Below are 23,493 nucleotides of genomic sequence, written 5' to 3'. Positions count from 1 at the left end.
CAAATCACATTTCTTGAGGGCCATGTTAAGGATTCTGATCTTTATTTAGATAACAATGGAACAAAATTAAGTTCATATTTGAGAAAGATTATGGGGCCGCAGTAACAGAGGATGGAATCGATGGAGTGGAGAATAAAGACAGACAAATTAGAAAATGGTTAATAGCCTAGATAAGGAGCCATGAAGGCTGGAACTAAGGCAGTGGTAGAAGGAATGGAGAGAGAGAATGTTTCATAGAAGGCAAAGTAACAGGATTCAGAGACTAACATGAGATCGAAGGAGGAAAAGACAGGAGGCGGCCAAGATGATGCCCAGGTTATTGACTCTTCTGGCATCAGACCGATACATTAACAAATATTTATTGAATACCTACCATGAGAGTAGCTGTGGGAATAGGAGAGAGGTATTAATTTCCATTTAGAGGCATTTAGGGGAGAAATCATATGTAAAAACTGCCTAGTACATTCCCCAGCACCAATGGACACTCAAGAGATGGCAGGTGTTTATTTACTTAATTTTTTTAATATGAAATTGATTGTCAAATTGGTTTCCATACAACACCTAGTGCTCATCCCAACAGGTGCCCTCCTCAATGCCCATCACCCACTTTCCCCTCCTTCTCACCCCCCCTGCAACCCTCAGTTTATTCTCAGTTTTTAAGAGTCTCTTATGGTTTGCCTCCCTCCCTCTCTAACTTTTCTTTTCCTCTTCCCCTCCCCCATGTCTATCTCTTAAGTTTCTCAGGATCCACCTAAGAGTGAAAACATATGGTATCTGTCTTTCTCTGTATGACATATTTCACTTAGAATAAGACTCTCTAGTTCCATCCACGTTGCTACAAAAGGCCATATTTCATTCTTTGTCATTGCCAAGTAGTATGCAATTGCATATATAAACTGCAATTTCTTTATCCATTCATCAGTTGATGGACATTTAGCCTCTTGCCATAATTTGGCTATTGTTGAAAGTGCTGCTATAAACATTGGGGTTCAAGTGCCCCTATGCATCAGCACTCCTGTATCCCTTGGGTAAATTCCTAGCACTGCTATTGCTGGGTCATAGGGTAGATCTATTTTTAATTTTTTGAGGAACCTCCACACTGTTTTCCAGAGTGGCAGCAACAGTTCCCATTCCCACCAACAGTGCAAGAGGGCTCCAATTTCTCCACATCCTCTCCAGCATCTATAGTCTCCTGATTTGTTCATTTTAGCCACTCTGACTGGTGTGAGGTGATATCTGAGTGTGGTTTTGATTTGTATTTCCCTGATGAGGAGTGACATTGAGCAACTTTTCATGTGCCTGTTGGCCATCTGGATGTCTTCTTTAGAGAAGTGTCTATTCATGTCTTTTGCCCATTTCTTCACTGGATTGTTTTCGGGTGTGGAGTTTGGTGAGTTCTTTATAGATTTTGGATACTAGCCCTTTGTCTGATATGTCATTTGCAAATATCTTTTCCCATTCCATTAGTTGCCTTTTAGTTTTGTTGATTGTTTCCTTTGCAGTGCAGAAGCTTTTTATCTTCATGAGGTCTCAATAGTTCATTTTTGCTTTTAATTCCCTTGCCTTTGGATATGTGTCGAGTAATAAATTGCTGCGGCTGAGGTCAGAGAGGTTTTTTCCTGCTTTCTCCTCTAGGGTTTTGATGGTTTCCTGTCTCACATTCAGGTCCTTTATCCATTTTGAGTTTATTTTTGTGAATGGTGTAAGAAAGGGGTCTAGTTTCATTCTCTGCATGTTGCTGTCCAGTTCTCCCAGCACCATTTGTTAAAGAGACTGTCTTTTTTCCATTGGATATTCTTTCCTGCTTTATCAAAGATGAGTTGGCCATACTTTTGTGGGTCCATTTCTGGAGTCTCTATTCTATTCCATTGGTCTATGTGTCTGTTTTTGTGCCAATACCATGCTGTCTTGATGATTACAGCTTTGTAGTAAAGGCTAAAGTCTGGGATTGTGATGCCTCCCGCTTTGGTCTTCTTCAAAATTACTTTGGCTATTCGGGGTCTTTTGTGGTTCCATACAAATTTTAGGATAGCTTGTTCTAGCTTCGAGAAGAATGCTGGTGCAATTTTGATTGGGACTTGCACTGAATGTGTAGATTCTTTTGTGTAGTATCGACATTTTAACAATATTTATTCTTCCAATCCATGAGCACAGAATGTTTTTCCATCTCTTTGTATCTTCTTCAACTTCCTTCATAAGCTTTCTATAGTTTTCAGCATATAGATCTTTTACATCTTTGGTTAGGTTTATTCCTAGGTATTTTATGGTTCTTGGTGCAATTGTGAATGGATCAGTTTCTTTGTCTTTGTGTTGCTTCATTATTAGTGTAGAAGAATGCAACTGATTTCTGTACATTAATTTTGTATCCTGTGACTTTGCTGAATTCATGTATCAGTTCTAGCAGACTTTTGGTGGAGTCTATCAGGTCTTCCACGTATAATATCATGTCATCTGCAAAAAGTGCAAGATTGACTTCATCTTTGCCAAGATTTCCTTTGCCTTTGATTTCCTTTTGTTGTCTGATTGCTGATGCTAGAACTTCCAACACTGTGTTAAGCAACATCCCTGTCGTGTACCTGATCTCAGGGGGAAGCTCTCAGTTTTTCCCCATTGAGGATGACATTAGCTGTGGGCTTTTCGTAAATGGCTTTTATGATGTTTAAGTATGTTCCTTCTATCCTGACTTTCTCGAGGGTTTTTATTAAGAAAGGATGCTGAATTTTGTCAAATGCTTTTTCTGCATCAATTGACAGGATCATATGGTTCTTATCTTTTCTTTTATTAATGTGATGTATCACAATGATTGATTTGCGAATGCTGAACCAGCCCTGCAGCCCAGGAATGAATCCCACTTGATCATGGTGAATAATTCTTTTTATATGCTGTTGAATTCGATTTGCTAGTATCTTGTTGAGATTTTTTGCATCCATATTCATCAGGGATATTGGCCTGTAGTTCTCTCTTTTTTTTTTTTTTTTTTTTGCTGGGTCTCTGTCTGTTTTGGGAATCAAAGTAATGCTAGCTTCATAGAATGAGTCTGGAAGTTTTCCTTCCCTTTCTATTTTTTGGAACAGCTTGAGAAGGATAGGTATTATCTCTGCTTTAAATGTCTGGTAGAATTCCTCAGGGAAGCTATCTGGTCCTGGACTCTTATTTGTTGGGAGTGTTTTGATAACTGATTCCATTTTTTCGCTCGTCATGGGTCTGTTCAAGTTTTCTATTTCTTCCTATTTGAGTTTTGGTAGTGGGTGGGTGCTTACGAATTTGTCCATTTCTTCCAGGTTGTCCAGTGTGTTGGCATATAATTTTTCATAGTATTCCCTGATAACTGCTTGTATCTCTGAGGGATTGGTTGTAATAATTCCATTTTCATTCATGATTTTATCTATTTGGGTCATCTTCCTTTTCTTTGTGAGAAGCCTGGCTAGAGGTTTATTAATTTTGTTTATTTTTTCAAAAAACCAACTCTTGGTTTCATTGATCTGCTCTACAGTTTTTTTAGATTCTATATTGTTCATTTCTGCTCTGATCTTTATGATTTCTCTTCTTTTGCTGGGTTTAGGGTGTCTTTGCTGTTCTGCTTCAGTTCCTTTAGGTGTGCTGTTAGATTTTGTATTTGGGATTTTTCTTGTTTCTTGAGATAGGCCTGGATTGCAGTGTATTTTCCTCTCAGGACTGCCTTCGCTACATCCCAAAGCGTTTGGATTGTTGTATTTTCATTTTCATTTGTTTCCATATATTTTTAAATTTCTTCTCTAATTGCCTGGTTGACCCATTCATTCTTTAGTAGGGTGTTCTCCAACCTCCATGCTTTTGGAGGTTTTCCAGACTTTTTCCTGTGGTTGATTTCAAGCTTCATAGCATTGTGGTCTGAAAGTGTGCATGATACAATCTCAATTCTTGTATACTTATGAAGGGCTGTTTTGTGACCCAGTATGTGATCTATCTTGGAGAATGTTCCATGTGCACTCGAGAAGAAAGTATATTCTGTTGCTTTGGGATGCAGAGTTCTAAATATATCCGTCAAGTCCATCTGATCCAATGTATCATTCAGGGCCTTTGTTTCTTTATTGATCCTGTGTCTAGATGATCTATCCATTGCTGTAAGTGGGGTATTAGAGCCCCCTGCAATTACCACATTCTTATCAATAAGGTTGCCTATGTTTGTGATTGTTTTATATAGTTGGGGGCTCCCGTATTCGGCACATAGACATGTATAATTGTTAGCTCTTCCTGATGGATAGATCCTGTAATTTTTATATAATGCCCTTCTTCATCTCTTGTTACAGCCTTTAATTTAAAGTCTAGTTTGTCTGATATAAGTATGGCTACGCCAGCTTTCTTTTGACTTCCAGTAGCATGATAGATAGTTCTCCATCCCCTCACTTTCAATCTGAAGGTGTCCTCAGGTGTAAAATGAGTCTCTTGTAGACAGAAAATAGATGGGTCTTGGTTTTTTATCCATTCTGATACCCTATGTCTTTTGATTGGAGCATTTAGTCCATTTACATCCAGTGTTATTACTGAAAGATATGGGTTTAGAATCATTGTGATGTCTGTAGGTTTCATGCTTGTGGTGATGTCTCTGGTACTTTGTGGTCCTTGCAACATTTCACTCACAGAATCCCCCTTAGGATCTCTTGTAGGGCTGGTTTAGTGGTGATGAATTCCTTCAGTTTTTGTTTGCTTGGGAAAACTTTTATCTCTCCTTCTATTCTGAATGACAGACTTGCTGGATGAAGGATTCTCAGATGCATATTTTTTCTGTTCATCACATTGAAGGTTTCCTGCCATTCCTTTCTGGCTTGCCAAGTTTCAGGAGATAGGTATGCTACTACTCTTATGTGTCTACCTTTGTAAGTTAGGGATTGTTTATCCCTAGCTGCTTTCAAAATTTTCTCTTTATCCTTGTATTTTGCCAGCTTCACTATGATATGTTGTGCAGAAGATCGATTCAAGTTATGTCTGAAGGGAGTTCTCTGTGCCTCTTGGACTTCAATGCCTTTTTGTTTCCCCAGATCAGGGAAGTTCTCAGCTATGATTTGTTCAAGTATACCTTCAGCCCCTTTTTCTCTCTTCTTCTTCTGGAATTCCTATGATACGGATATTGTTCCATTTGACTGAATCACTTAATTCTCTAATTCTCCCCTCATACTCCTGGATTTTTTTATCTCTCTTTTTCTCAGCTTCCTCTTTTTCCATAATTTTATCTTCTAATTCACCTATTCTCTCCTCTGCTTCTTCAATCTGTGCTATGGCCACCTCCATTTTATTTTGCACCTCGCTTATAGCATTTTTTAGCTCCTCATGACTATTTCTTAGTCCCTTGATCTCTGTAGCAATAGATTCTCTGCTGTCCTCTATGCTTTTTTTCAGGATGGTGGGTGTTTAAAAGTCAGAATTGATAGAACAAAAATGAAGAAGATATGGTGAGGAAAAAGTTAAGGATGGTAACTGGTTTGGGGTCATGGACGTGACGTCAGTGTTGAGGGCAGGAAGGGAGGGTACACAGAAGATTCAGCTCAATTTGGGAGGGAACACATTTGAGGGGCCTACGGAACATCCTGGCAGAAATATCTCACCATCTCAGGGAAACAGGGACCTGGTCCTCAAAAGAGAAACACAGAAGAGAAGGATTTGGGAGATATTGCATTTAAAAGCCACGACAGTGGACAAGATTACCTGGATATATTGTGAGAAGAAAAAGGTAGAGAACAGAACATCAGGAGTATTAGCCATTTAAGGAGCAGATGGAGAAAGTAACAACTGGCAGGGGGAAGAATATCAAAAAAGACAGGGGAGCAGAGCATGGTCAATACTAATAAATGCTCTGGAAAGCTGTCGTTCAAAAGAGGCTGAAAAGAGACGTTCAAATTTGGCAGTCAGAAGTTACTGGTGACCTTAAGACAAGCACTTTCACTGAAAAGGCAGGGGGAAGAAGTCAGCATATTGTAGTAGTAAAGAGGAAGACAGAAGGTGGAGTCCTTAAGAAGAGATAATTTTTTGTTGTTGTAAAAAGGATAGTTGAGAACTGGAAGGAGGGAGGGTCAAGAGAAAATGAGTTCATTTACTTTTGAGAGAGGAAAGACCTAACCGTATTTTTCTGGATTAGAAGCCAAAGCATTCTCCCCAAAAGCTGATTCAAAAGGAAAAACCATTTCTGGCATATCAAGCAGCTGGTTGGTCCTAAGGCCCATGAATTTATCTTTCTCTCCTGTTCCCGCAGTAAGATTTTTCTTATTTCAATACACGAATTGCAACTGTTTTCTCATTGTGGAGCTGATAATTCTCTTTTATCTTTCTTGAAGCTCCAAAATAACATCAACACTCAATACTTTTTATAGCTTTTGCTAAAAATTTAATCTCTCTTTCATCCTAAGAGGAAAGGGGTGAGTTGAGTATAAAGCAGGTTCCTGATGTTGTATTTTTAAGATAACTTTTTAACCTAAACAACTAATTATTTTAGTTGAATGAAGATAGATAAGTACAGCAATGAAACTGTTAGAGCCTAAATACATGGCTGCATTCTGGAGGTCAGAAAACTAGGAAGGAAAAGGGCAAGTTTTAGAAACTAAGGTTTTTCTAGAAGACCTTAAACCTTTAGCCGAATGCAAACAATAAACATCTTAAACTGCAAAAATTTACATTTAAGATATCATTATTACTATTTCCCCTCATTCAGCATCTGGTCTGCAAGGCACAATGCAGAATACCAATGTAAGTCAGAAATAGTGTAGCTGGAAATACTGTATTGTGGGGCGGTTTCCCCCATTCGGGAGGATGCACAGTGGAAGTGCTAATGGTTGGCTGAGCATCAAACAAACAGGCTCAGGGTTCCAAACCGTGGGATTCCCGCAGGTAAGTACAGGTGATGTTAGGAAGGCATATCTAGTTGTGGGGATGGAAAGTACCTTCCATCAAAAAGTTTTGAGGGGCGCCTGGGTAGCTCAGTTGGTTAAGTATCCAACTCTTGATTTCAGCCCAGATCAAGGTCTCACAGTTGTGAGATCAAGCCCTGCATCAGGCTCTGTGCTGAGCATAAAACCTGCTTGAGATATTCTCTCTCTCTGCCCCTTCCCTGCTCACATGTGCACTCTCTCTCTCTTAAAAAAAAAAAAAAAAAGTTTCGAACATTCCTATTATACTAAATGCAACTGTGGTTGATCTTAAGAAAGATATAATTAGGAGGACCATATAATGTATTGTCCACTTTTGAGAGTAAAAGGGGACACTATTATTATCATTAATTATTCTGGAATAATTAAAAGGAATAATTAAAAAGGAACAAGTGGAGTTATTAGTTCCTGGGCTGACCAAGACATATTGTCGGTCTTAATGTAAAGAACATCAGGGGGCGAGACTCATTCAATTTTCCAAATTTCCATAGAAGGGGGAAAGAAAGGGAGAAACGTTTCCAGTGTCTCTGAGCCCCTTAACTTTCTTCTCCAAGGAAGAAAGACTGTCTTATCTGACTGGTGAGTTTCAGAGAATGGATTCAGTATGCTTGGCTCAGGACTTGAGTTCCCTGGCTGTTTTGCACGTCAGCCTGCCTGCAGAGGGTGCAGTCTGGTCTGATTTGCCATGCCTGCCCTAGGGGAAGAGGCCCCAGCTGTACAGAAGACAGAGATTGAGGGCTGAAGGCTGCCTCCTGCAGGGGTAAAACACCAGTAAGCCCATACAGATGCAGAGCTAAAGTCAGGTTCACTCATCAGCTAGCATTTTAACCCATCTGATTCCTTGGTCTTATTTCAGCATTGACTCCAACCTGGTGAATGAAGACAGACTTCCTATTTATGTCTTGCACCCAGAACTTCATAGAGATTAAAAAATATTTTCAAGGAGACCAAAATAATCTGGAAGACAGAGTAACTTCTTTCCTTCCTTTCCTCCTCTCCTCCTTCCAAACATGTAAGTCCCTACTGAAGGGATATACAAATGAAGAAGACAAAATCACTGCTCTTATAGAATGTATGTATCTAGTTATACTGCAGTGGAATACGTGCTACAATGGAAAGGTGCCCATGGTACTGTTGAGCACAGAGAAGAGAACACCTAATTCTGACCTGCAGAGAATGACAAGAGGAGGCTACGACGAAATTATACTTTAGAACTGAGCTTGGAAGGATCAGTAGATATGAGCCAGGTGAACACAGGGAGCAAGGCTTGTTCCTGACCAAAGAGATGGACATGTGGCAAAGGCAAAGACAACAACTATGTCGTATTTATGACATGAAATTACTTTGGAAAAAGCGAAAATAGTTTGAAAAAAGAAATGCAGAATATGGTTCAACTGTAAAAAATCTTCAATATTTTCACCAAAGAGTTTAGATTTTATTCTGCGACTGTAAGAGCCATTATAGGTTTCTGAGGAAGGGACAGGTATAAGGCAGTTGTATTTTAGAAGAATTTGTAGCCCATGTAGCCAAAGGTTTTTGATCATGTAGCCTTATCAGCCAAACATGCCGAATGTCCTTCCAAGATGTGTTTATTCATAAATATATATGTACTGCTCTAATATGTACATAATAAAGGGGCGCCTGGGTGGCTCAGTTGGTTAAGCGTCCAACTTCAGCACAGGTCATGATCTCACAGTTCATGGGTTCGAAACCCCGCATCGGGCTCTGTGCTGAGAGCTCGGAACCTGGAGCCTGCTTCGAATTCTGTGTCTCCTTCTCTCTCTGCCCCTCCCCTGCTCGCACTCTCTTTCTCTCTCAAAAATAAATAAATATTTTTTTAAAAATCTTTAAAAGATATGTACATAATAAAGCATACAAAAAACAAATTTAAAAAGGAGATGAAGACTAAATAAATAATCATTGTGATTTTATCTCCACGTGGCTTAAAAAAGCTCACATATGAAGTATATGAAGTATCAGCTCTGTTTACTTACTGGTCACTTGGGCTTGCATATTGGTATTATCTTCAACAGGCAGTATCTATGCGAAATCCTTAAGTCACATTTCAATTTTTATGAATTAAAAACTATGTAACCTAGCTTACGTATCCACTTAACTGGGCACAAGTAACGTGTAAAACTTCACAGTGCCCTGACAACTTCTGCTATGTCCATTTTTCCCTCAAGACACTCTGGGTACTGTATGTAATAATCTACAGACAGAATGAGAAAGAATGCATTGCCAGTGTGTGTATAAAATAGTAGAGAAACTTATTTCCCCCCCCAGTAGGTGCATAACGAAAAATAAGCTCTAACATTGTCCTCTTGTAGACCAATAGACAATCTGAGCACCACCATTTTGGAGAGCACTCACGTTAAGAATATATTGGAGGGGGATATATAACTGGAGAAAAAGACCAAGAGTAATCCAAGTTTGTGGTGACTGGAAGGATGAAGGTATAAAATAAAAGAAAACATAGAAAAAGCATATGGATAGACAGCTATGTAAAAAAACCAACAGAGCAAAATGTTCATGGTAATATCTCAGTGATGGGTAAATTGCTGTAAAATTCTTTCCGTTTTTCTATACAGTGGAAAATTTTCATAATAATGTATTGGCAAAATATTGAACAAAGAAAGAGGAGCAGGGATTGGAAACAATATAGGGAATACAGCAAGAGGTGAGGAAGAAGCAAATAGAACTCTGAACCTCTGGCCCAGATGATTATGAACACGGTGCCTGTGACAGAAAGAGGGATGGGGTGACTTTAGGAGAAAGATGTTCAGTTAAGTTTTAAATATGTGTATTAGAGGGGTGCCTGGGTGGCTCAGTTGGTTAAGCGTCCCACTTCGGCTCAGGTCATGATCTCACGGTTCGTGGGTTTGAGCCCTGCATTGGGCTCTGTGATGACAGCTCAGAGCCTGGAGCCTGTTTCAGATTCTGTGTCTCCCTCTCTCTCTGCCCCTCCCCCACTCGCGCTCTGTCTCCCTCTGTCTCAAAAATAAACATTAAAAAAATTTTTTTTAAATATGTTTATTAGAAGTGCTACTTAAGCAATTTTAAAAAAAAGTCTCAAATGCAGTAGGAAATACAGAAACAGAAGCCAAAACAGGACAATACTAGAGAGTCAATAAGGGGGCCAGCCAGCTATTGTAAATTAATGGTTAAATCTATGAAAAGAAATACATCATACAAGGGAAAAGAGAAAAAGGCATAGAACTGCGCTGCAACAATCAGTGGGCAGGAAAAGGAAACGGAGACGAGCAATAGAGACATGCCCAAGAAGACTAAATACTGCATTTCCGAGCTTTAAAAAGTAAAATTCTCTGGGCTTATATATTCTAGTTTACCTTTACAGGAGAGGATTTCACCATACGGAACTTACTGATGAAAGCCTGTAGACAAGGGAGGTACGTCATAAGAAATGATTTAGGGGCGCCTCGGGTTGGCTCAGTTGGTTGAGCATCCGACTTCAGCTCGGGTCATGATCTCGCAGTTTGTGAGACTGAGCCCCATGCCAGGCTCTGTGCTGACAGAGCCTGCTTGGGATTCTCTTTCTCTCCCTCTCTCTGTCCCTCCCCAGCTCATGTGCTTGCACCCGCTGTCTCGAGCTCTCTCTCTCAAACATTACAAAAATAAACAAATAATTTACATACAACAAAATACAGAGATCTTAAATGCTCAATTATAAAAGAGTTTTGGCAACTGCCATATGCCTTCCTAACTACTGCCCCAAACAAGGTGGAGAATATATTCATTACTCCAGAGAATTATTTCGATTCACCCACTTCCCGGTTCCCCACCTCATTTTCCAACTTCTTGCAGCAAAGATGAGTCTGCCTGTTCTCAGACTTTAATTAATGGATAATTGAGTACTCGTTCTTTTGTTCTGGCTTATTCTATTCAACGTTTCTGAGATTCATCCATGTTGTTGAGTGTTATCAACAGTTTTTTCTTTTTATTGATGAGTAATATTTCACTGCATGAATATACCAAAAATTGTTTATCCATTCTTCTGTTGATGGATATTTGGGATGTTTCCAGGTCTGTGTTATTATGAATAAGGCTGTCGTGATCATTCAGGTGAAGTCTTTTTGGGAACATATGTTTTCATTTTTCTTGAGACAATGCCCTATGGGCAACTGCCAAAAGTTCTCCAAAGTGTTCACATAATTTTACATCTCTACCAACTAGTGAAAGTTCCAGGTGCTCTACAATCTCACCAATCTTTGGTACCCTTCAGTGTATTGGGCTCTAGCCCTTCCAAGGTGTGAATGGCCTCTCACTGTAGTGATGACTAATGATGATAAGCACCTTTTCACGTCCTTATTGTCTATTCTCTTGTCTTCTTTAGTCAAGTGTCCAAGTTCTTTCGCCATTAAAAAAAAACCTTATTGAAGTACAGTTTGCATATTATAAAATTAATCTGTTTTCAATATTCAATTCAATGAGTTTTAATAATTAACTGAGTTGTGAAACCATCACCATAATTCAGTTTAAGAAGATTTCCATCACCCCAGTAAGATCCCTCATGCTGGGGGTGCCTGGGTGGCTCAGTCGGTTAAGTATCTGACTCTTTATTTTGGCTCAGGTCACGATCTCACGGTTCACGAGATTGAGCCCTGTGTCAGGCTCTGTGCTGACAGTGTGGAGGCTGCTTGGGATTCTTTCTCTCTTCCTCTGCCCCTCCCCCGCTCACTCTCTCTCTCTCTCAAAATAAACATTTACAAAGAGGGGAAAAAAAGATCCCTCATATTCTTAATCTCTTAATCTCTATTCCCATCCTCACTGCTGGGCAACCACCAGTAATCTACTTTCTGCCTCTATAGCTTTGCTTATTCCAGACATTTCATATAAATGGAATCATGCAGTAGTTGGTCTTTTGTATCTAGTTTCTGTCACCCAGAATAACAAACACTTTGAGGTTTGCTCATGTTGTAGTATGTATATGATTTCATTCCTTTGTATTGCCGAATAGTATTCTATTACATGATTACACCAGATTTTATCTATCCATTCATTGGCTGATGGACATGTGAATTGTTTCCTCTTTTGGGTTTTTATGAATAATGCTTCTCTGAATATTTACAGGCAAGTCTTTGTGGGCATATGTTTTCATTCCTTTTGGGTAGGTACCTAGAAGTGGAATTGTGAGGAGATATGGTAAATTTATATTTAATATTTTAAGAAACTGCCAAACTGCTTTCCAAAGCAGTTGTACCATTTTACATCTGCCCAGCACCTTATAAGGGTTACCATTTCTTCTCATCCTCACCAACGTTTGTTATTATCTGTTTTTTTTCTGATTATAGTCATTCTAGTGGATAAAGTGGTATATCACTGTGGTTTTAATTTTCATCTCCCTAATGACTAATGATGTTAAGTATATTTTCTAGTGGTTATTGGACATTTGTGTATCTTCTTTGGTGAAATGCCTACTTAAACATTTTGCTCATTTTAAGGGTTCCTGGATGGCTCAGTTGGTTAAGCATTTGGACTTCGGCTGAGGTCCATGATTCTGTGGTTCGTGGGTTTGAGCCCCATGTCGGGCTCTGACAGCTCAGACCCTGGAGCCTGCTTTGGATTCTGTATCTCCTCTCTCTCTGCCCCTCCCCCATTTGTGCTCTATCAAAATTTTTTTTTAAATAATTAAAAAAATAAGTATTTTGCTCATTTTAAATTTTGGGTTTTTGTCTTATTAATGAGTTATAACTGTTCTTTATAGATTCAGGATACAATTCCTTTGTCAGATACATATTGCAAAACCTGGGGCTTTGACTATTCATTTTCTTAATGGTGTCTTTTGATGAATAAAAATTTAAAATGTTTATTAAGTCCTACTTATTAAGTTTTACTTTTTGTCTTTTTTTAAGTAGGCACCATACCCAGCATGAAGCCCAACACAGGGCCTGAACTCATGACACTATGATCAAAACCTGAGTTGAGATCAAGAGCTGGACATTTAACTGACTGAGCCACCCATGTGTCCCTCAAGTTCTTCTTTTATGGCTCATGTTTTTTGTGGTCTGTATAAGAAATCTTTGCTAATCCCAAAGTTATGAAAATATTCTCCTAAATTTCCCTCTAAAAGCTTCATGGTTCTAGCTTTTATGATTGGGTCTTTGATTCATCTGAAAGTAATTTTTGTGTATGGAGTCAGGTATAGTTGAAGTTCATTTTTCCTCATGAATATACAGTTTTCCCAGCACCACTTGATAAAGATCCTCCTCTTATATTGAATTGATTGGCACCTGGGATGCAGTTTAAGTGATCACATATTGTGCATCTATTTCTGGATGCTCTGCTCTGTTCCAATGGTCTGCTTGTCTATCCTGTGTCAATACCACACGGCCTTGATTATTGAGCTTTATACTAACTCTTCAAATCTGGTAGCCTACATCCCTTACCTCTGCCCTTTTTAAGACTATTTGGCTAACTGGGGCCTTGTATTTCTATATGTATTTTAGAACTGGCCTGTCAATTTCTTTAAGACAGACTTACAGGATTTTTATTGGGATTGTATGGAATCTAGATACCAATTTAGGGAAAACGAACATCATTAACAATACTGTGTCATTCAATCTATGAACACAGTGTATCTCCTTAATTATTTAAGTCTTCATTAAGTTCTTGCAGGGATGTTTTGTAGTTTTCAGTTTATCTCGTGCGTCTTTCAGTAGGTTTGTACATCTTTAGTAGATTTGCTCCAAGGTAATTTTTCTTTATATCATTGCAAACAATTTTAAAATAATTCCATTTTCCAATTGGTTGTTCCTAGAAAAACCTTTAATATTGCAATCATGCTGAATGAAATGTGTAAATTTTTTTTTAAACAGATTGGAGTTCAATCTACAGGAGGACTATCTGAACCTCATTCTTAGCCATTCATCTTTTTTTAATGTTTATTTATTTTTGAAGGAGAGAGAGATAGAGCATGAGCAGGGGAGGGGCAGAGAGAAGAGAGAGACACAGAATCTGAAACAGGTTCCAGGCTCTGAGCTGTCAGCACAGAGCCTAACACGGGGCTCGAACCCATGAGCCATGAGATCATGACCTGAACCCAAGTCAGATGCTTAACTGACTGAGCCACCCAGGCACCCCATAGCACCTTTATTTTTTTAACCAAGGTAATGATAGGTACCTTTTAGGTAATAAAGGTAATTACCTTTTAGGTAATAAAGGCACCTTTATTTTTTTAACCAAGGTAAATAATTTCTGATGCAGTGATACAAAATGAATGCAAATTTTATTCATCCTCACTCTATATTCAAGAAGGGATAGCAAACAATTTTGGTTGGGGTAAATTCTATATCTATGTATAAGACTAGACTATTAGACACTGTGTAATACACATAAGACAGGCAAGCATTATTATCTAAGAATTCTTAGAGAAATCTTTCTACTAAGCAGTAAAAATTGTGTGTGGGCAGGAGTGGCAGGTTGGGGTACATTAGAGACTTTCATTGAGTTGCTACTGACAGTCTAAATGAAAGATTAGCCGAGGCACGTGGGTGGCTCAGTCAGTTAAGCATCTGACTTCAGCTCAGGTTTCCTAAGTTCGAGCCCCACATCAGGCTCTGTGCTGACAGCTTGGAGACTGGAGCCTGCTTCTGATTCTGTGTCTCCCTCTCTCTGCCCCTCCCCTGCTCAGGCTCTCTCTCAAAAAAATAAACATTAAAAAAAAAAATTTAAAAAACTGAATGAAAGAGTAGCCATAAATAATAGCATATCTGTCCTAGTGATACTAAATTAAATATATTTTTGAAGGTTCAACAGCCATGATGAAGCTACCCTGTGGTGGAGAATGTATCTAACTTATGAAAATACTTGTTTAGAAATTTTAAAATTTGTCTTTAACACAAATGTAAAACAAAGGGCAATGTATTTTTATTAAGACTTTCAAAAAAGATTTCACTGTATAATCCTCAAAAAGAGAGAAATAAAGCCTCTCATAAAATTAGATGCAATGACATAATTATCAGGGTCAGCTGAGTACGATATCCACCCATTGGTTATGTGCTTCTGCACATGATGGTTTTTAGGGTTTTGGAAAAGTCACTAAGCAAGAAGAACAACGCGGGATTAAGAGGATAAGTACAGTATAAAAGATTTCTGAATCTCTACCTCCATCTTCACAGTCTTCAGGGGCTTTGGCTTTCTTACAAAGACGAGGATCCAACCAGGTGGTTGTCTTGGTATTGTGGCTGCAGAATAAAGATTTCAGTTAGAAACAGTAAAAGAAAGAGGGAGAACAGTATTTCAAAAGCAAAGATCAAAAGTGACTAAAAGGTATGATGTTTGCGGATTTATCTCTGCCAGGCTCTGTTTGTACACCTCGGATTCGATAATCCTACTTTCTCAGTCTGCTACTTTGAAATTGCCATAAAGGGAAGGTAATGCCAGAGGTACTAATTTGAGAAAGACGACTGTAGGGAAGGGGTGAAATTCCAAGTACAGGCTACCAGATGCTTATTTAAGCAGTCAGAAATGTTTCAAAGGGTGGGGACACAGCCCCATCCTGTGCATTATCCAGTCGAAAAAGCTGCACTAAAACCCTTGTTTGGTGCTGGCTGAATTCCTCCCTTCAAAAGAACACCGTATTTCTTGAGTACCTGTGATGTGTGGGCATTGTGCTGAGAGCTGGGAAGATAGTGATGAACAGACAGATTCGCTGCCCTCAAAAGGGCTCTTTAAAATAAGAGTTTAACAAAATAAAAAGTTCCCAAGCGTCTTTCTGCGACATGAAGTAAAAATGATGGGTATAGTTAGTTAAACTCTACTCTACAAAACAAAGTTTTCATCGGTATGGATCATACGCTGAATAGAGAAAAGAAAGCAGGAACCAAAAGACTCCCCTCATCTATCCCTCACACGCATTCCTTTTTAGAAAGCAGGCCACAGACGCTTTCCAAGAGCAATGCCACCATTCAGCAGATACTAATTCTAAACCCAAACCGTAGCACTGCTGTGTAGACAAACAGTGTTATAGTTTAAACATCTGAAATAGGCGGATATTAAAGAAAGAAATAACTGAAGGAAATTATACAGGAAGACAACAAAATGTAAATTGAAGTTATTATCAAAGTAGTATGAGAATATCATTCCTTGATGTCTTTATAATGAGATAAACTCCCTAATCTGTATGTTAATTACTCTTAGGAAATTAAGCCAACGGTTTCAGGGAATTAATCATATCTTCTATGCCTTTCCTAACTCCTGAGCTAACCAGGGCTGTGTGCAACCCCTTCTTACACATTGCCAGGTATGATACCAGCTGGGAGACTGTGGTAGAAACACTTGGGTGTGCTGAATAATGGATAATCGAACCAGAGAAACTGGGGTTGTTTCTAGAAAGACTGTGTTACCCATTCTGTCAAAGAGATGGTTTCTCCACACTTAAGCCAGTTAAATAGATTTTAGCAACATGAAAAGGATCAGGACTCCAAAGAGGCTTAGCAGCATGTAGATTGTTAGGGAAAAAAAAAATCATGCATGTATCTTGCTAGACCAAATTCACAACTGTTACTTGAGAAAAGCTTAACACTTTGGTTCCAAGGACCCCAAATGTTTATTGTTAAGTTAGCAAATGTAGGCAATCTCCTAGGACTTTACCCAGTATTTCCCAAGGTGAAGAAATGCCTGTAGGAGCTATCCCTAAAACATGACAGCTAAAAGCTACAGACCTAGATTAATATTCTTTTCTTACAGATGCATGATTTAATAGCAGCAGTAAGATCAAATACATTAGCTATAGCAAACAAAAGAGCTTTGTGTAGCAGCAAATAATATTTGGCTATCTTGCGGTTATGAACCCTTAATCAGATATGTGGTTTGCAAATATTTTCTCGTATCCTGCAGGTTGCTTTTTCACTTGTTGATTGCTTCCCTTTGCTGCATAGTTTTTAAGTTTGATGAAGTCCCATTCGTCTGCTTCTGCTTTTGTTGTCTGCAGTTTTTGTGTCATATCCAAGAGGTCCTTGCCAAAGTCAATGCCATGAAACCTTGCCCCTGTGTCTTCTAGGAGTTTTATAGTTTCAGGTCTTATATTTAGGTCTTTAATGTATTTTAATAATATTCAACCATAAAGGCATTTCTTTTATAAATTCTCTCCCCTCTCTGTAATCTACTACTTTATCCCCATTTGCAGGATAAAGTACTGTCAGATTCAAGGTCTTATACGCTGCTTCTAAAGATACTCTAGCCTCTTCTAATGACTCTACAACTTACTTGGGGATTTATTTCTAAAATCATAATGAAAGTCCAAAGTTTAAATTACCCTTGAAAAACCCCTTAAATTATCCACAGAGAAGAATATACCTGATATTTTCTATTCTGCATAATCCTTGTCATTAACGTTTATGTAAGTGTATAATGTAAGTAATAATGTACCATATATGGTAAAAACAATACAATACACACAAAATCTACATGTTTTAAATACTAAAATCTCCTTGGTAAAGCAAGATGCTCACTCTATGGGAAGGATGTGGAATTTGGGACCAAATGAAGAAACAGATTCAAGTCTCCCACTCCTAATTCATTTTTAAGTACATGTTCCTTGACTGCAGTATCCAGCCCTCAATATTTTAACTGTTACTTAACTGTTATACTCTATAACTTCACTGCATTCATATTCTACCTCTGGGCAAATTATTTTAAAGATGAGAATGACAGCTGCGTTGGAACATAAAAATGCTTCCCAATGAAACTTCCAAAAAATCATATATTCATACTGATGATATAAAAATCATTTATTATATTATTCTCTGGTCTAAACCATATAAAAGTTTAGGCTGATCAAATACATGTGGTTCTATATCTCTATAAATATATTTTATATTAATAGTGCTTTCTCATAAATTAGGTTTTATCAATTTATATTGTACCAATTAGTCTGAGGATCAGCGATGGTTCCCTCCTATATTATTCAACTACACTGCTTGAATGCATCTAGAACTGAAAATATTAAGCTCAGATAATAAATATGTCCTCCCTCCAGATGATGGTAACTCTTGAAATGCTCATGAAGTTAAGTTAGCCAATCTACCAAAAGTTTAAAAAAACAGCCAGGCAAAATACTCTTCATTCCTACATTTTTCATTATTCGTGACAAACCTGTTTTTAATCCTCTTGTTTTTAAAAAACCAGAAGTCAAATACACGATTCCTTTATCCAAGTCAAATAAAAATGAAATATCATCCAGGGAAATCATCAGATTTAGGATCAACTGTTATTTGTATGAAAAAAAAATATATTTTTAATGTTTATTTATTTTTGAGAGAGACAGAGCAGGAGTTGGGAGGGGCAGACAGAGAAGGAGACACAGAATCTGAAGCAGGCTCCAGGCTCCGAGCTGTCAGCACAGAGCCCAATAGGGGGCCTGAACTCACAAACGGGGAGATCCTGATCTGAGCTGAAGTCAGATGCTCAACTGGCTGAACCACCCAGGCGCCCCAATCTTTTTAAAGAAATATAAAAGAAATGGAAGCCTTGTGAAATGAGAATTTAAAAATGTTAAGACAAGCCTCACAGTGACGGAGCGTGTTAGAAGAGATACAGACATTTGCTTACTCAATGAAGTAGATCATCCCCGTGTCGGTGTAGGCCATTTCCCAGTTTTTGGGCAGTGGTTCCAGGTTCTCATCTCTCATCATATAATTTCTGAAGTCCATGGAGCTATTTGTTTGGTTATAACTCGGGACAGTCTTCATCCAGTCAGAGGACTCAGAATGCCTCTCTCTGTTTTCTGCCATTCAAAACAGAAAGTGTGCAAAGTAGGTAAAGTTACATTCTCTTCAGACAGCTCTCTGCACTTCTAACAAAATGCCAAACATTCACTGCAAATTTCCTTGTATAATATGTCCACGTTCGGCTGTAAAATTTTTGAAGTGACAAACATACTAAATTTTTTTCATTTAGTAAGTGACATTAACCCAGGATAGCATCTCTGATGTCGTCTGGGAAAGAAGCAAAAAATAACACTGGAATCAATTCAGTACATAGTGAATACATATCTGTCACAGTACTACCAGCGACAGCAGCTGCAGTGGCTCTTATGCTGTCCTTTTATAATTCCAGGCTCTAGTTTAACTCATAATCTTTACAACAACCCTGTTTATTATTTACTAATTCTAATAATTTATCAATATAATATTAATTATATTTATTATACTATTTATCCCTCCTATTCTGTTTTACAGATTATAGATGAGGACACTAAGGCACAGTGAGGTTTCAGTCAAGGTCAAGCAGCTAATGATAGCAAAATTGGGTTTCACAGCAATAGCACTGCTAGGAATTTACCCAAGGGATACAGGAGTGCTGATGCATAGGGGCACTTGAACCCCAATGTTTATAGCAGCACTCTCAACAATAGCCAAATTATGGAAAGAGCCTAAATGTCCATCAACTGATGAATGGGGAAAGAAATTGTGGTTTATATACACAATGAAGTACTACGTGGTAATGAAAAAGAATGAAATATGGCCTTTTGTAGCAACGTGGATGGAACTGGAGAGTGTTATGCTAAGTGAAATAAGCCATACAGAGAAAGACAGATACCATGTTTTCACTCTTAGGTGGATCCTGAGAAACTTAACAGAAACCCATGGAGGAGGGGAAGGAAAAAAAAAAAAAAAAAAGAGGTTAGAGTGGGAGAGAGCCAAAGCATAAGAGACTCTTAAAAACTGAGAACAAACTGAGGGTTGATGGGGGGTGGGAGGGAGGGAAGGGTGGGTGATGGGTATTGAGGAGGGCACCTTTTGGGATGAGCACTGGGTGTTGCATGGAAACCAATTTGACAATAAATTTCATAAGTTGAAAAAAAAAAAGAGTATTTGACAAACTGCAAAAACAAAAACAAAGTTGGGTTTCAAATCTAAGTGGTTCACGCTCTTAACAGCTATACCAATCTGTCTCATACACATTTAACACAGGTCTTTAAAATAATACTAGTTTTTTTTTAATTACACTCAACAGACTTCCTATTGCTAAATGTAATTCTGTTGGTAATATTAAAGTCCTTTTAGAGTCCCAGAGTCCATAACGTAAGTAAGAATAAAATTTGGTTACTGTCTAGGGAATTCACAATTCATGCACTTAAACCTCATTTTTAGACTTATGAGAGAACAGCTCCAAACTGTAGGCAATGCCTTGGAATCAAGAATCTTAGAAGAGCCTTTAGGTATCATTACATATAGTACTTCTACTCCAACTGTCCTTTATCCAAACGAGTTCTATAATCCATTAATACTACCTACTACCTTTCATGGTCCCTCATCGTATCTTCATTGCCCTACTCATGTAACTGAAATTCCATGATCAAGCATGATAATCGCTCCCTTGCAAACAAACATTACTACTGATTCCTTTGCCTCAACCTTACTTCATCATACATGCCCAGCTGAACAATAATAACTCTGCTTACATCTTTCCCCCTGCTCTACAGCAGCACATGTAGCTGAATACAGGCAACACTAACTAGTTCACTTTTGATTTATGACCACTAAGCTCAAGAGGGCATTTAACGATGTATGATAATCACAGGAAATTTTAGTCCATTCACTCTGCCACTCTCCCAGATAACCATTTCATACCTTCCCTCTCCTTAAATCTACCATTACTTCTCCCTTATCCCTAATCTCATTTGGATGACTTTGTTTCCTGCACACAGCTAAATCCAATGATCAATTCTCAGTGACCATCTTATGTGAGCTATCAGTGGCATCTGAGAGTTTATCATTCTCTTTCCCTGGCTTCCAGGACACTCTACCCTCCTGGTGTGCTTTCTATCTCACTGGCTTTTCTCAGTCTCCCCGAGCTCCATGTATTAGAGGCCTTCTCAGGGTTCAGTCTTTGGACCTTTTCTCTTCTCTTTCTATACTTACTCTCTTGTGGATCTCATTCAGTGTCATTACTCTGCAATGACAGCTCTACACGCCGTATGCTGATGATGTCCACATATGCATCTTCAGACCAGCCATAGACCTTTAAATCCAAGCTCAAACATGACATTTCCATCTGGCTGTCTAGTGAGCATCTCAAGCTCAAATACCCCAGTGTGAGCCCCTAACACCCTTTGCCAACCCAAACTGACTCCTCTTTAAATCTACCTCATCTCAATAAATGCAACTCCATTCTTCCAGATATTCAATCTAAAACCCATGAAATGATCTTTGTTCTCTTGGGCCTCATATCCAGTCTGTCGGCAAATGTTACTCATTTGTAAGTGGCTCAGGCCACTTCCTACCTGTCACGCTTTAATCAGGTCCAAACCAATATTTCTCACTTAAATTACAACCTCTTAACTAGCATCGCTGTTCATGCCCATGCCCTCCTACTGCCTGTTTTCTTTAATTTAATTTAATTCTATTTTATTTCATTTCTTTAGAGGGTGAGAGCAGGGGAGGGGCAGAGGGAGTGGGAGAGAGTGAATCCCAAGAAGGCTCCCTGCTCAGTGTGGAGTCTGATGCAGGGCTCGCTCTCACAACCGTGAGATCATGACCTGGGCCAAAATCAAAAGTCAGACACTTAAGCAACTGAGCCACCCAGACGCATCATCCTACGGCCTATTTTCAATGCGAAGCAAGAATCAGTTTATTAAAATCTGTTTTATCCAGTTATGCTTCTACTCAAATCCCTAAGTGGTTTCTCATCTCAAAATAAAAAGCAAATTCTTTTTTTAAAAAAGCCAAATTCTTCCAACGACCTATAAGATCGTATGTAATACACGTTTCCACATCCCCCAATCATCATCTGACTGACTTCACTGCTTATTATTTTATTCCCTTCCATCACTCTCATCCAACACATATAATGCACTGTCCACACTGTATCCAACTATATTGGTCTTCTTGCCTTTGTCGGAATATTCCAGGTATACTCCCACCTCAGGGCATTTGTATTAAGAATTCCCTCTGGTTGGGATGTTTTTCTCCCAGATATTTTGAGCTTACACCCCCACTTCTTTCAAAGTCCTCTTCTCAGTGAGATCTTTTCTGCCGCTCTATTTAAAACCACAAACTTTGGTCACCACTATCTTTTATCCTTTTCCCCCTCTGCTTTTTCTCTTTAGCACTCTCTAATATATGCTATTCATCTATGTTGGATAATTCTGTCTCTTCCCACTAGAAGGCAAAGTTCATAAAGACAGGGGCTTTTGTCTGTTTTGTTCGGTATTTTATTTCTAGCTGTTAGAAAAATGCCTAGCACTTAGCCTAGCAGGTGCTCAATAAATATTTGTTGAATGCATAGTTTTAATAAAACACAGGATTCATTCTCCAGGCAAAAAAAAAAAAAAAAAAAAAGTGACAGAAATTAAAACTCACTCAATGTGGAAATCAATCTGAAAGAGAGTTACATTCCTGGGATAGAAGTATTTTGCAGAAAGGCAAAAGCAAATATATGATCTCTAATACTTTTCTGATTATGGTTCAAAGTGACTGTGGAAAGGAGTTTGCTTAATAGCCAATGACTTGAAAATACTGTTCATATAGTAAACACCTTAGAAAAAAAATGTTAGCATTATTACATAACATATGTCATCCTACATGGGTATATCAGCATTCTTACATTAATTCTTCAGCAATATATAAAATAATATACAACATTGTTGGAGGGGGCGCCTAGGTGGCTCAGTCAGTTGAACGTCTGACTCTTGATTTCAGATCAGGTCAGGATCTCACGCGGTTCACAAGATCGAACCCCATGTCACGCTCTGCATTGACACTGCAGCGCCTGCTTGGGATTCTCTCCCTCTCTCTATGCCCTTTCCCCATTTGTGCTAAGTAAATAAATAAACTTTAAAATAAGTTAAACAAAATAATATACACATTGGTATATACACAAATAAATCTTTACCTATTCTCTCCCTACTTACCTCCCCTCCAATTGTCAATTTTTTAAGGCAGGAGTTCTAGTTCCCAATCGCAACACACAAATGCACATTTCCGCAACTTTCAGTAAGTGAACAACTACGGTTAGTATTAATTCAGAAAAGACCAAGGCTTTTTCGTCATGACTTTTATTGTTTTTTCATTAAAATATTCTGAATATTTTCTCTTACAAAGAAGTGTATAATCCAGGGGAAGTGTCCTATGGTATCCACATGCAAGTGATAGTATACAAACTGCCTCCCACTCTTGGATATACTCCCTTTATTTACTATTGAAAAAAAAATTTTTTTTAATGTTTATTTATTTTTGAAGGAGAGAGAGAGCATGAGCGGGGAGGGTCGGAGAGAGGGAGACACAGAATCCGAAGCAGGCTCCAGACTGAGCTGTCAGCACAGAGCCTGCTGCGGGGCTCAAACCCACAGACCATGAGATCATAACCTGAGCCGAAGTCAGACACTTAATTGACTGAGCCACCCAAGCGCCCCAAACATTACTATCAAAAAGTTAGTAACATCTGGTTTAACAACTGGCTTCCATGACAAGCATAAAACGATGGAGGTTACAGACAGGCTTCTCTCTAGAGGAACTGCAGTGGTCACCAAAAGGCTCTTCATTAGAAGTAAAAACAGGGGGCGCCTGGGTGGCTCAGTCAGTTAAGTGTTCGACTTCTGCTCAGGTCACGATCTCACGACTTGTGAGTTCGA

The 23,493-nt window shown here is 38.6% G+C and overlaps 1 protein-coding gene across 3 annotated transcripts in view; it reads right to left on the bottom strand.

Annotated features, from left to right (window-relative positions):
* MAGI3 (membrane associated guanylate kinase, WW and PDZ domain containing 3) overlaps nucleotides 1–23,493 on the bottom strand; it is a 249,424-nt gene that overhangs the window by 55,525 nt on the left and 170,406 nt on the right. For all 3 annotated transcript variants that reach the window (XM_011285166.4, XM_045033309.1, XM_045033310.1), the window contains exons 5-6: nucleotides 18,468–18,642; nucleotides 15,021–15,100 (exon numbers count right to left, since the gene is read on the bottom strand). In XM_011285166.4, the coding sequence (XP_011283468.2) occupies nucleotides 15,021–15,100; nucleotides 18,468–18,642 (255 nt within the window). The remainder of the gene's footprint in view (nucleotides 1–15,020; nucleotides 15,101–18,467; nucleotides 18,643–23,493) is intronic.

This window comes from Felis catus, chromosome C1 (assembly GCF_018350175.1).
Source record: "Felis catus isolate Fca126 chromosome C1, F.catus_Fca126_mat1.0, whole genome shotgun sequence".
Classification (NCBI taxonomy): Eukaryota; Metazoa; Chordata; class Mammalia; order Carnivora; family Felidae; genus Felis; species Felis catus.
This window is presented reverse-complemented; position numbering and strand designations above follow the sequence as displayed.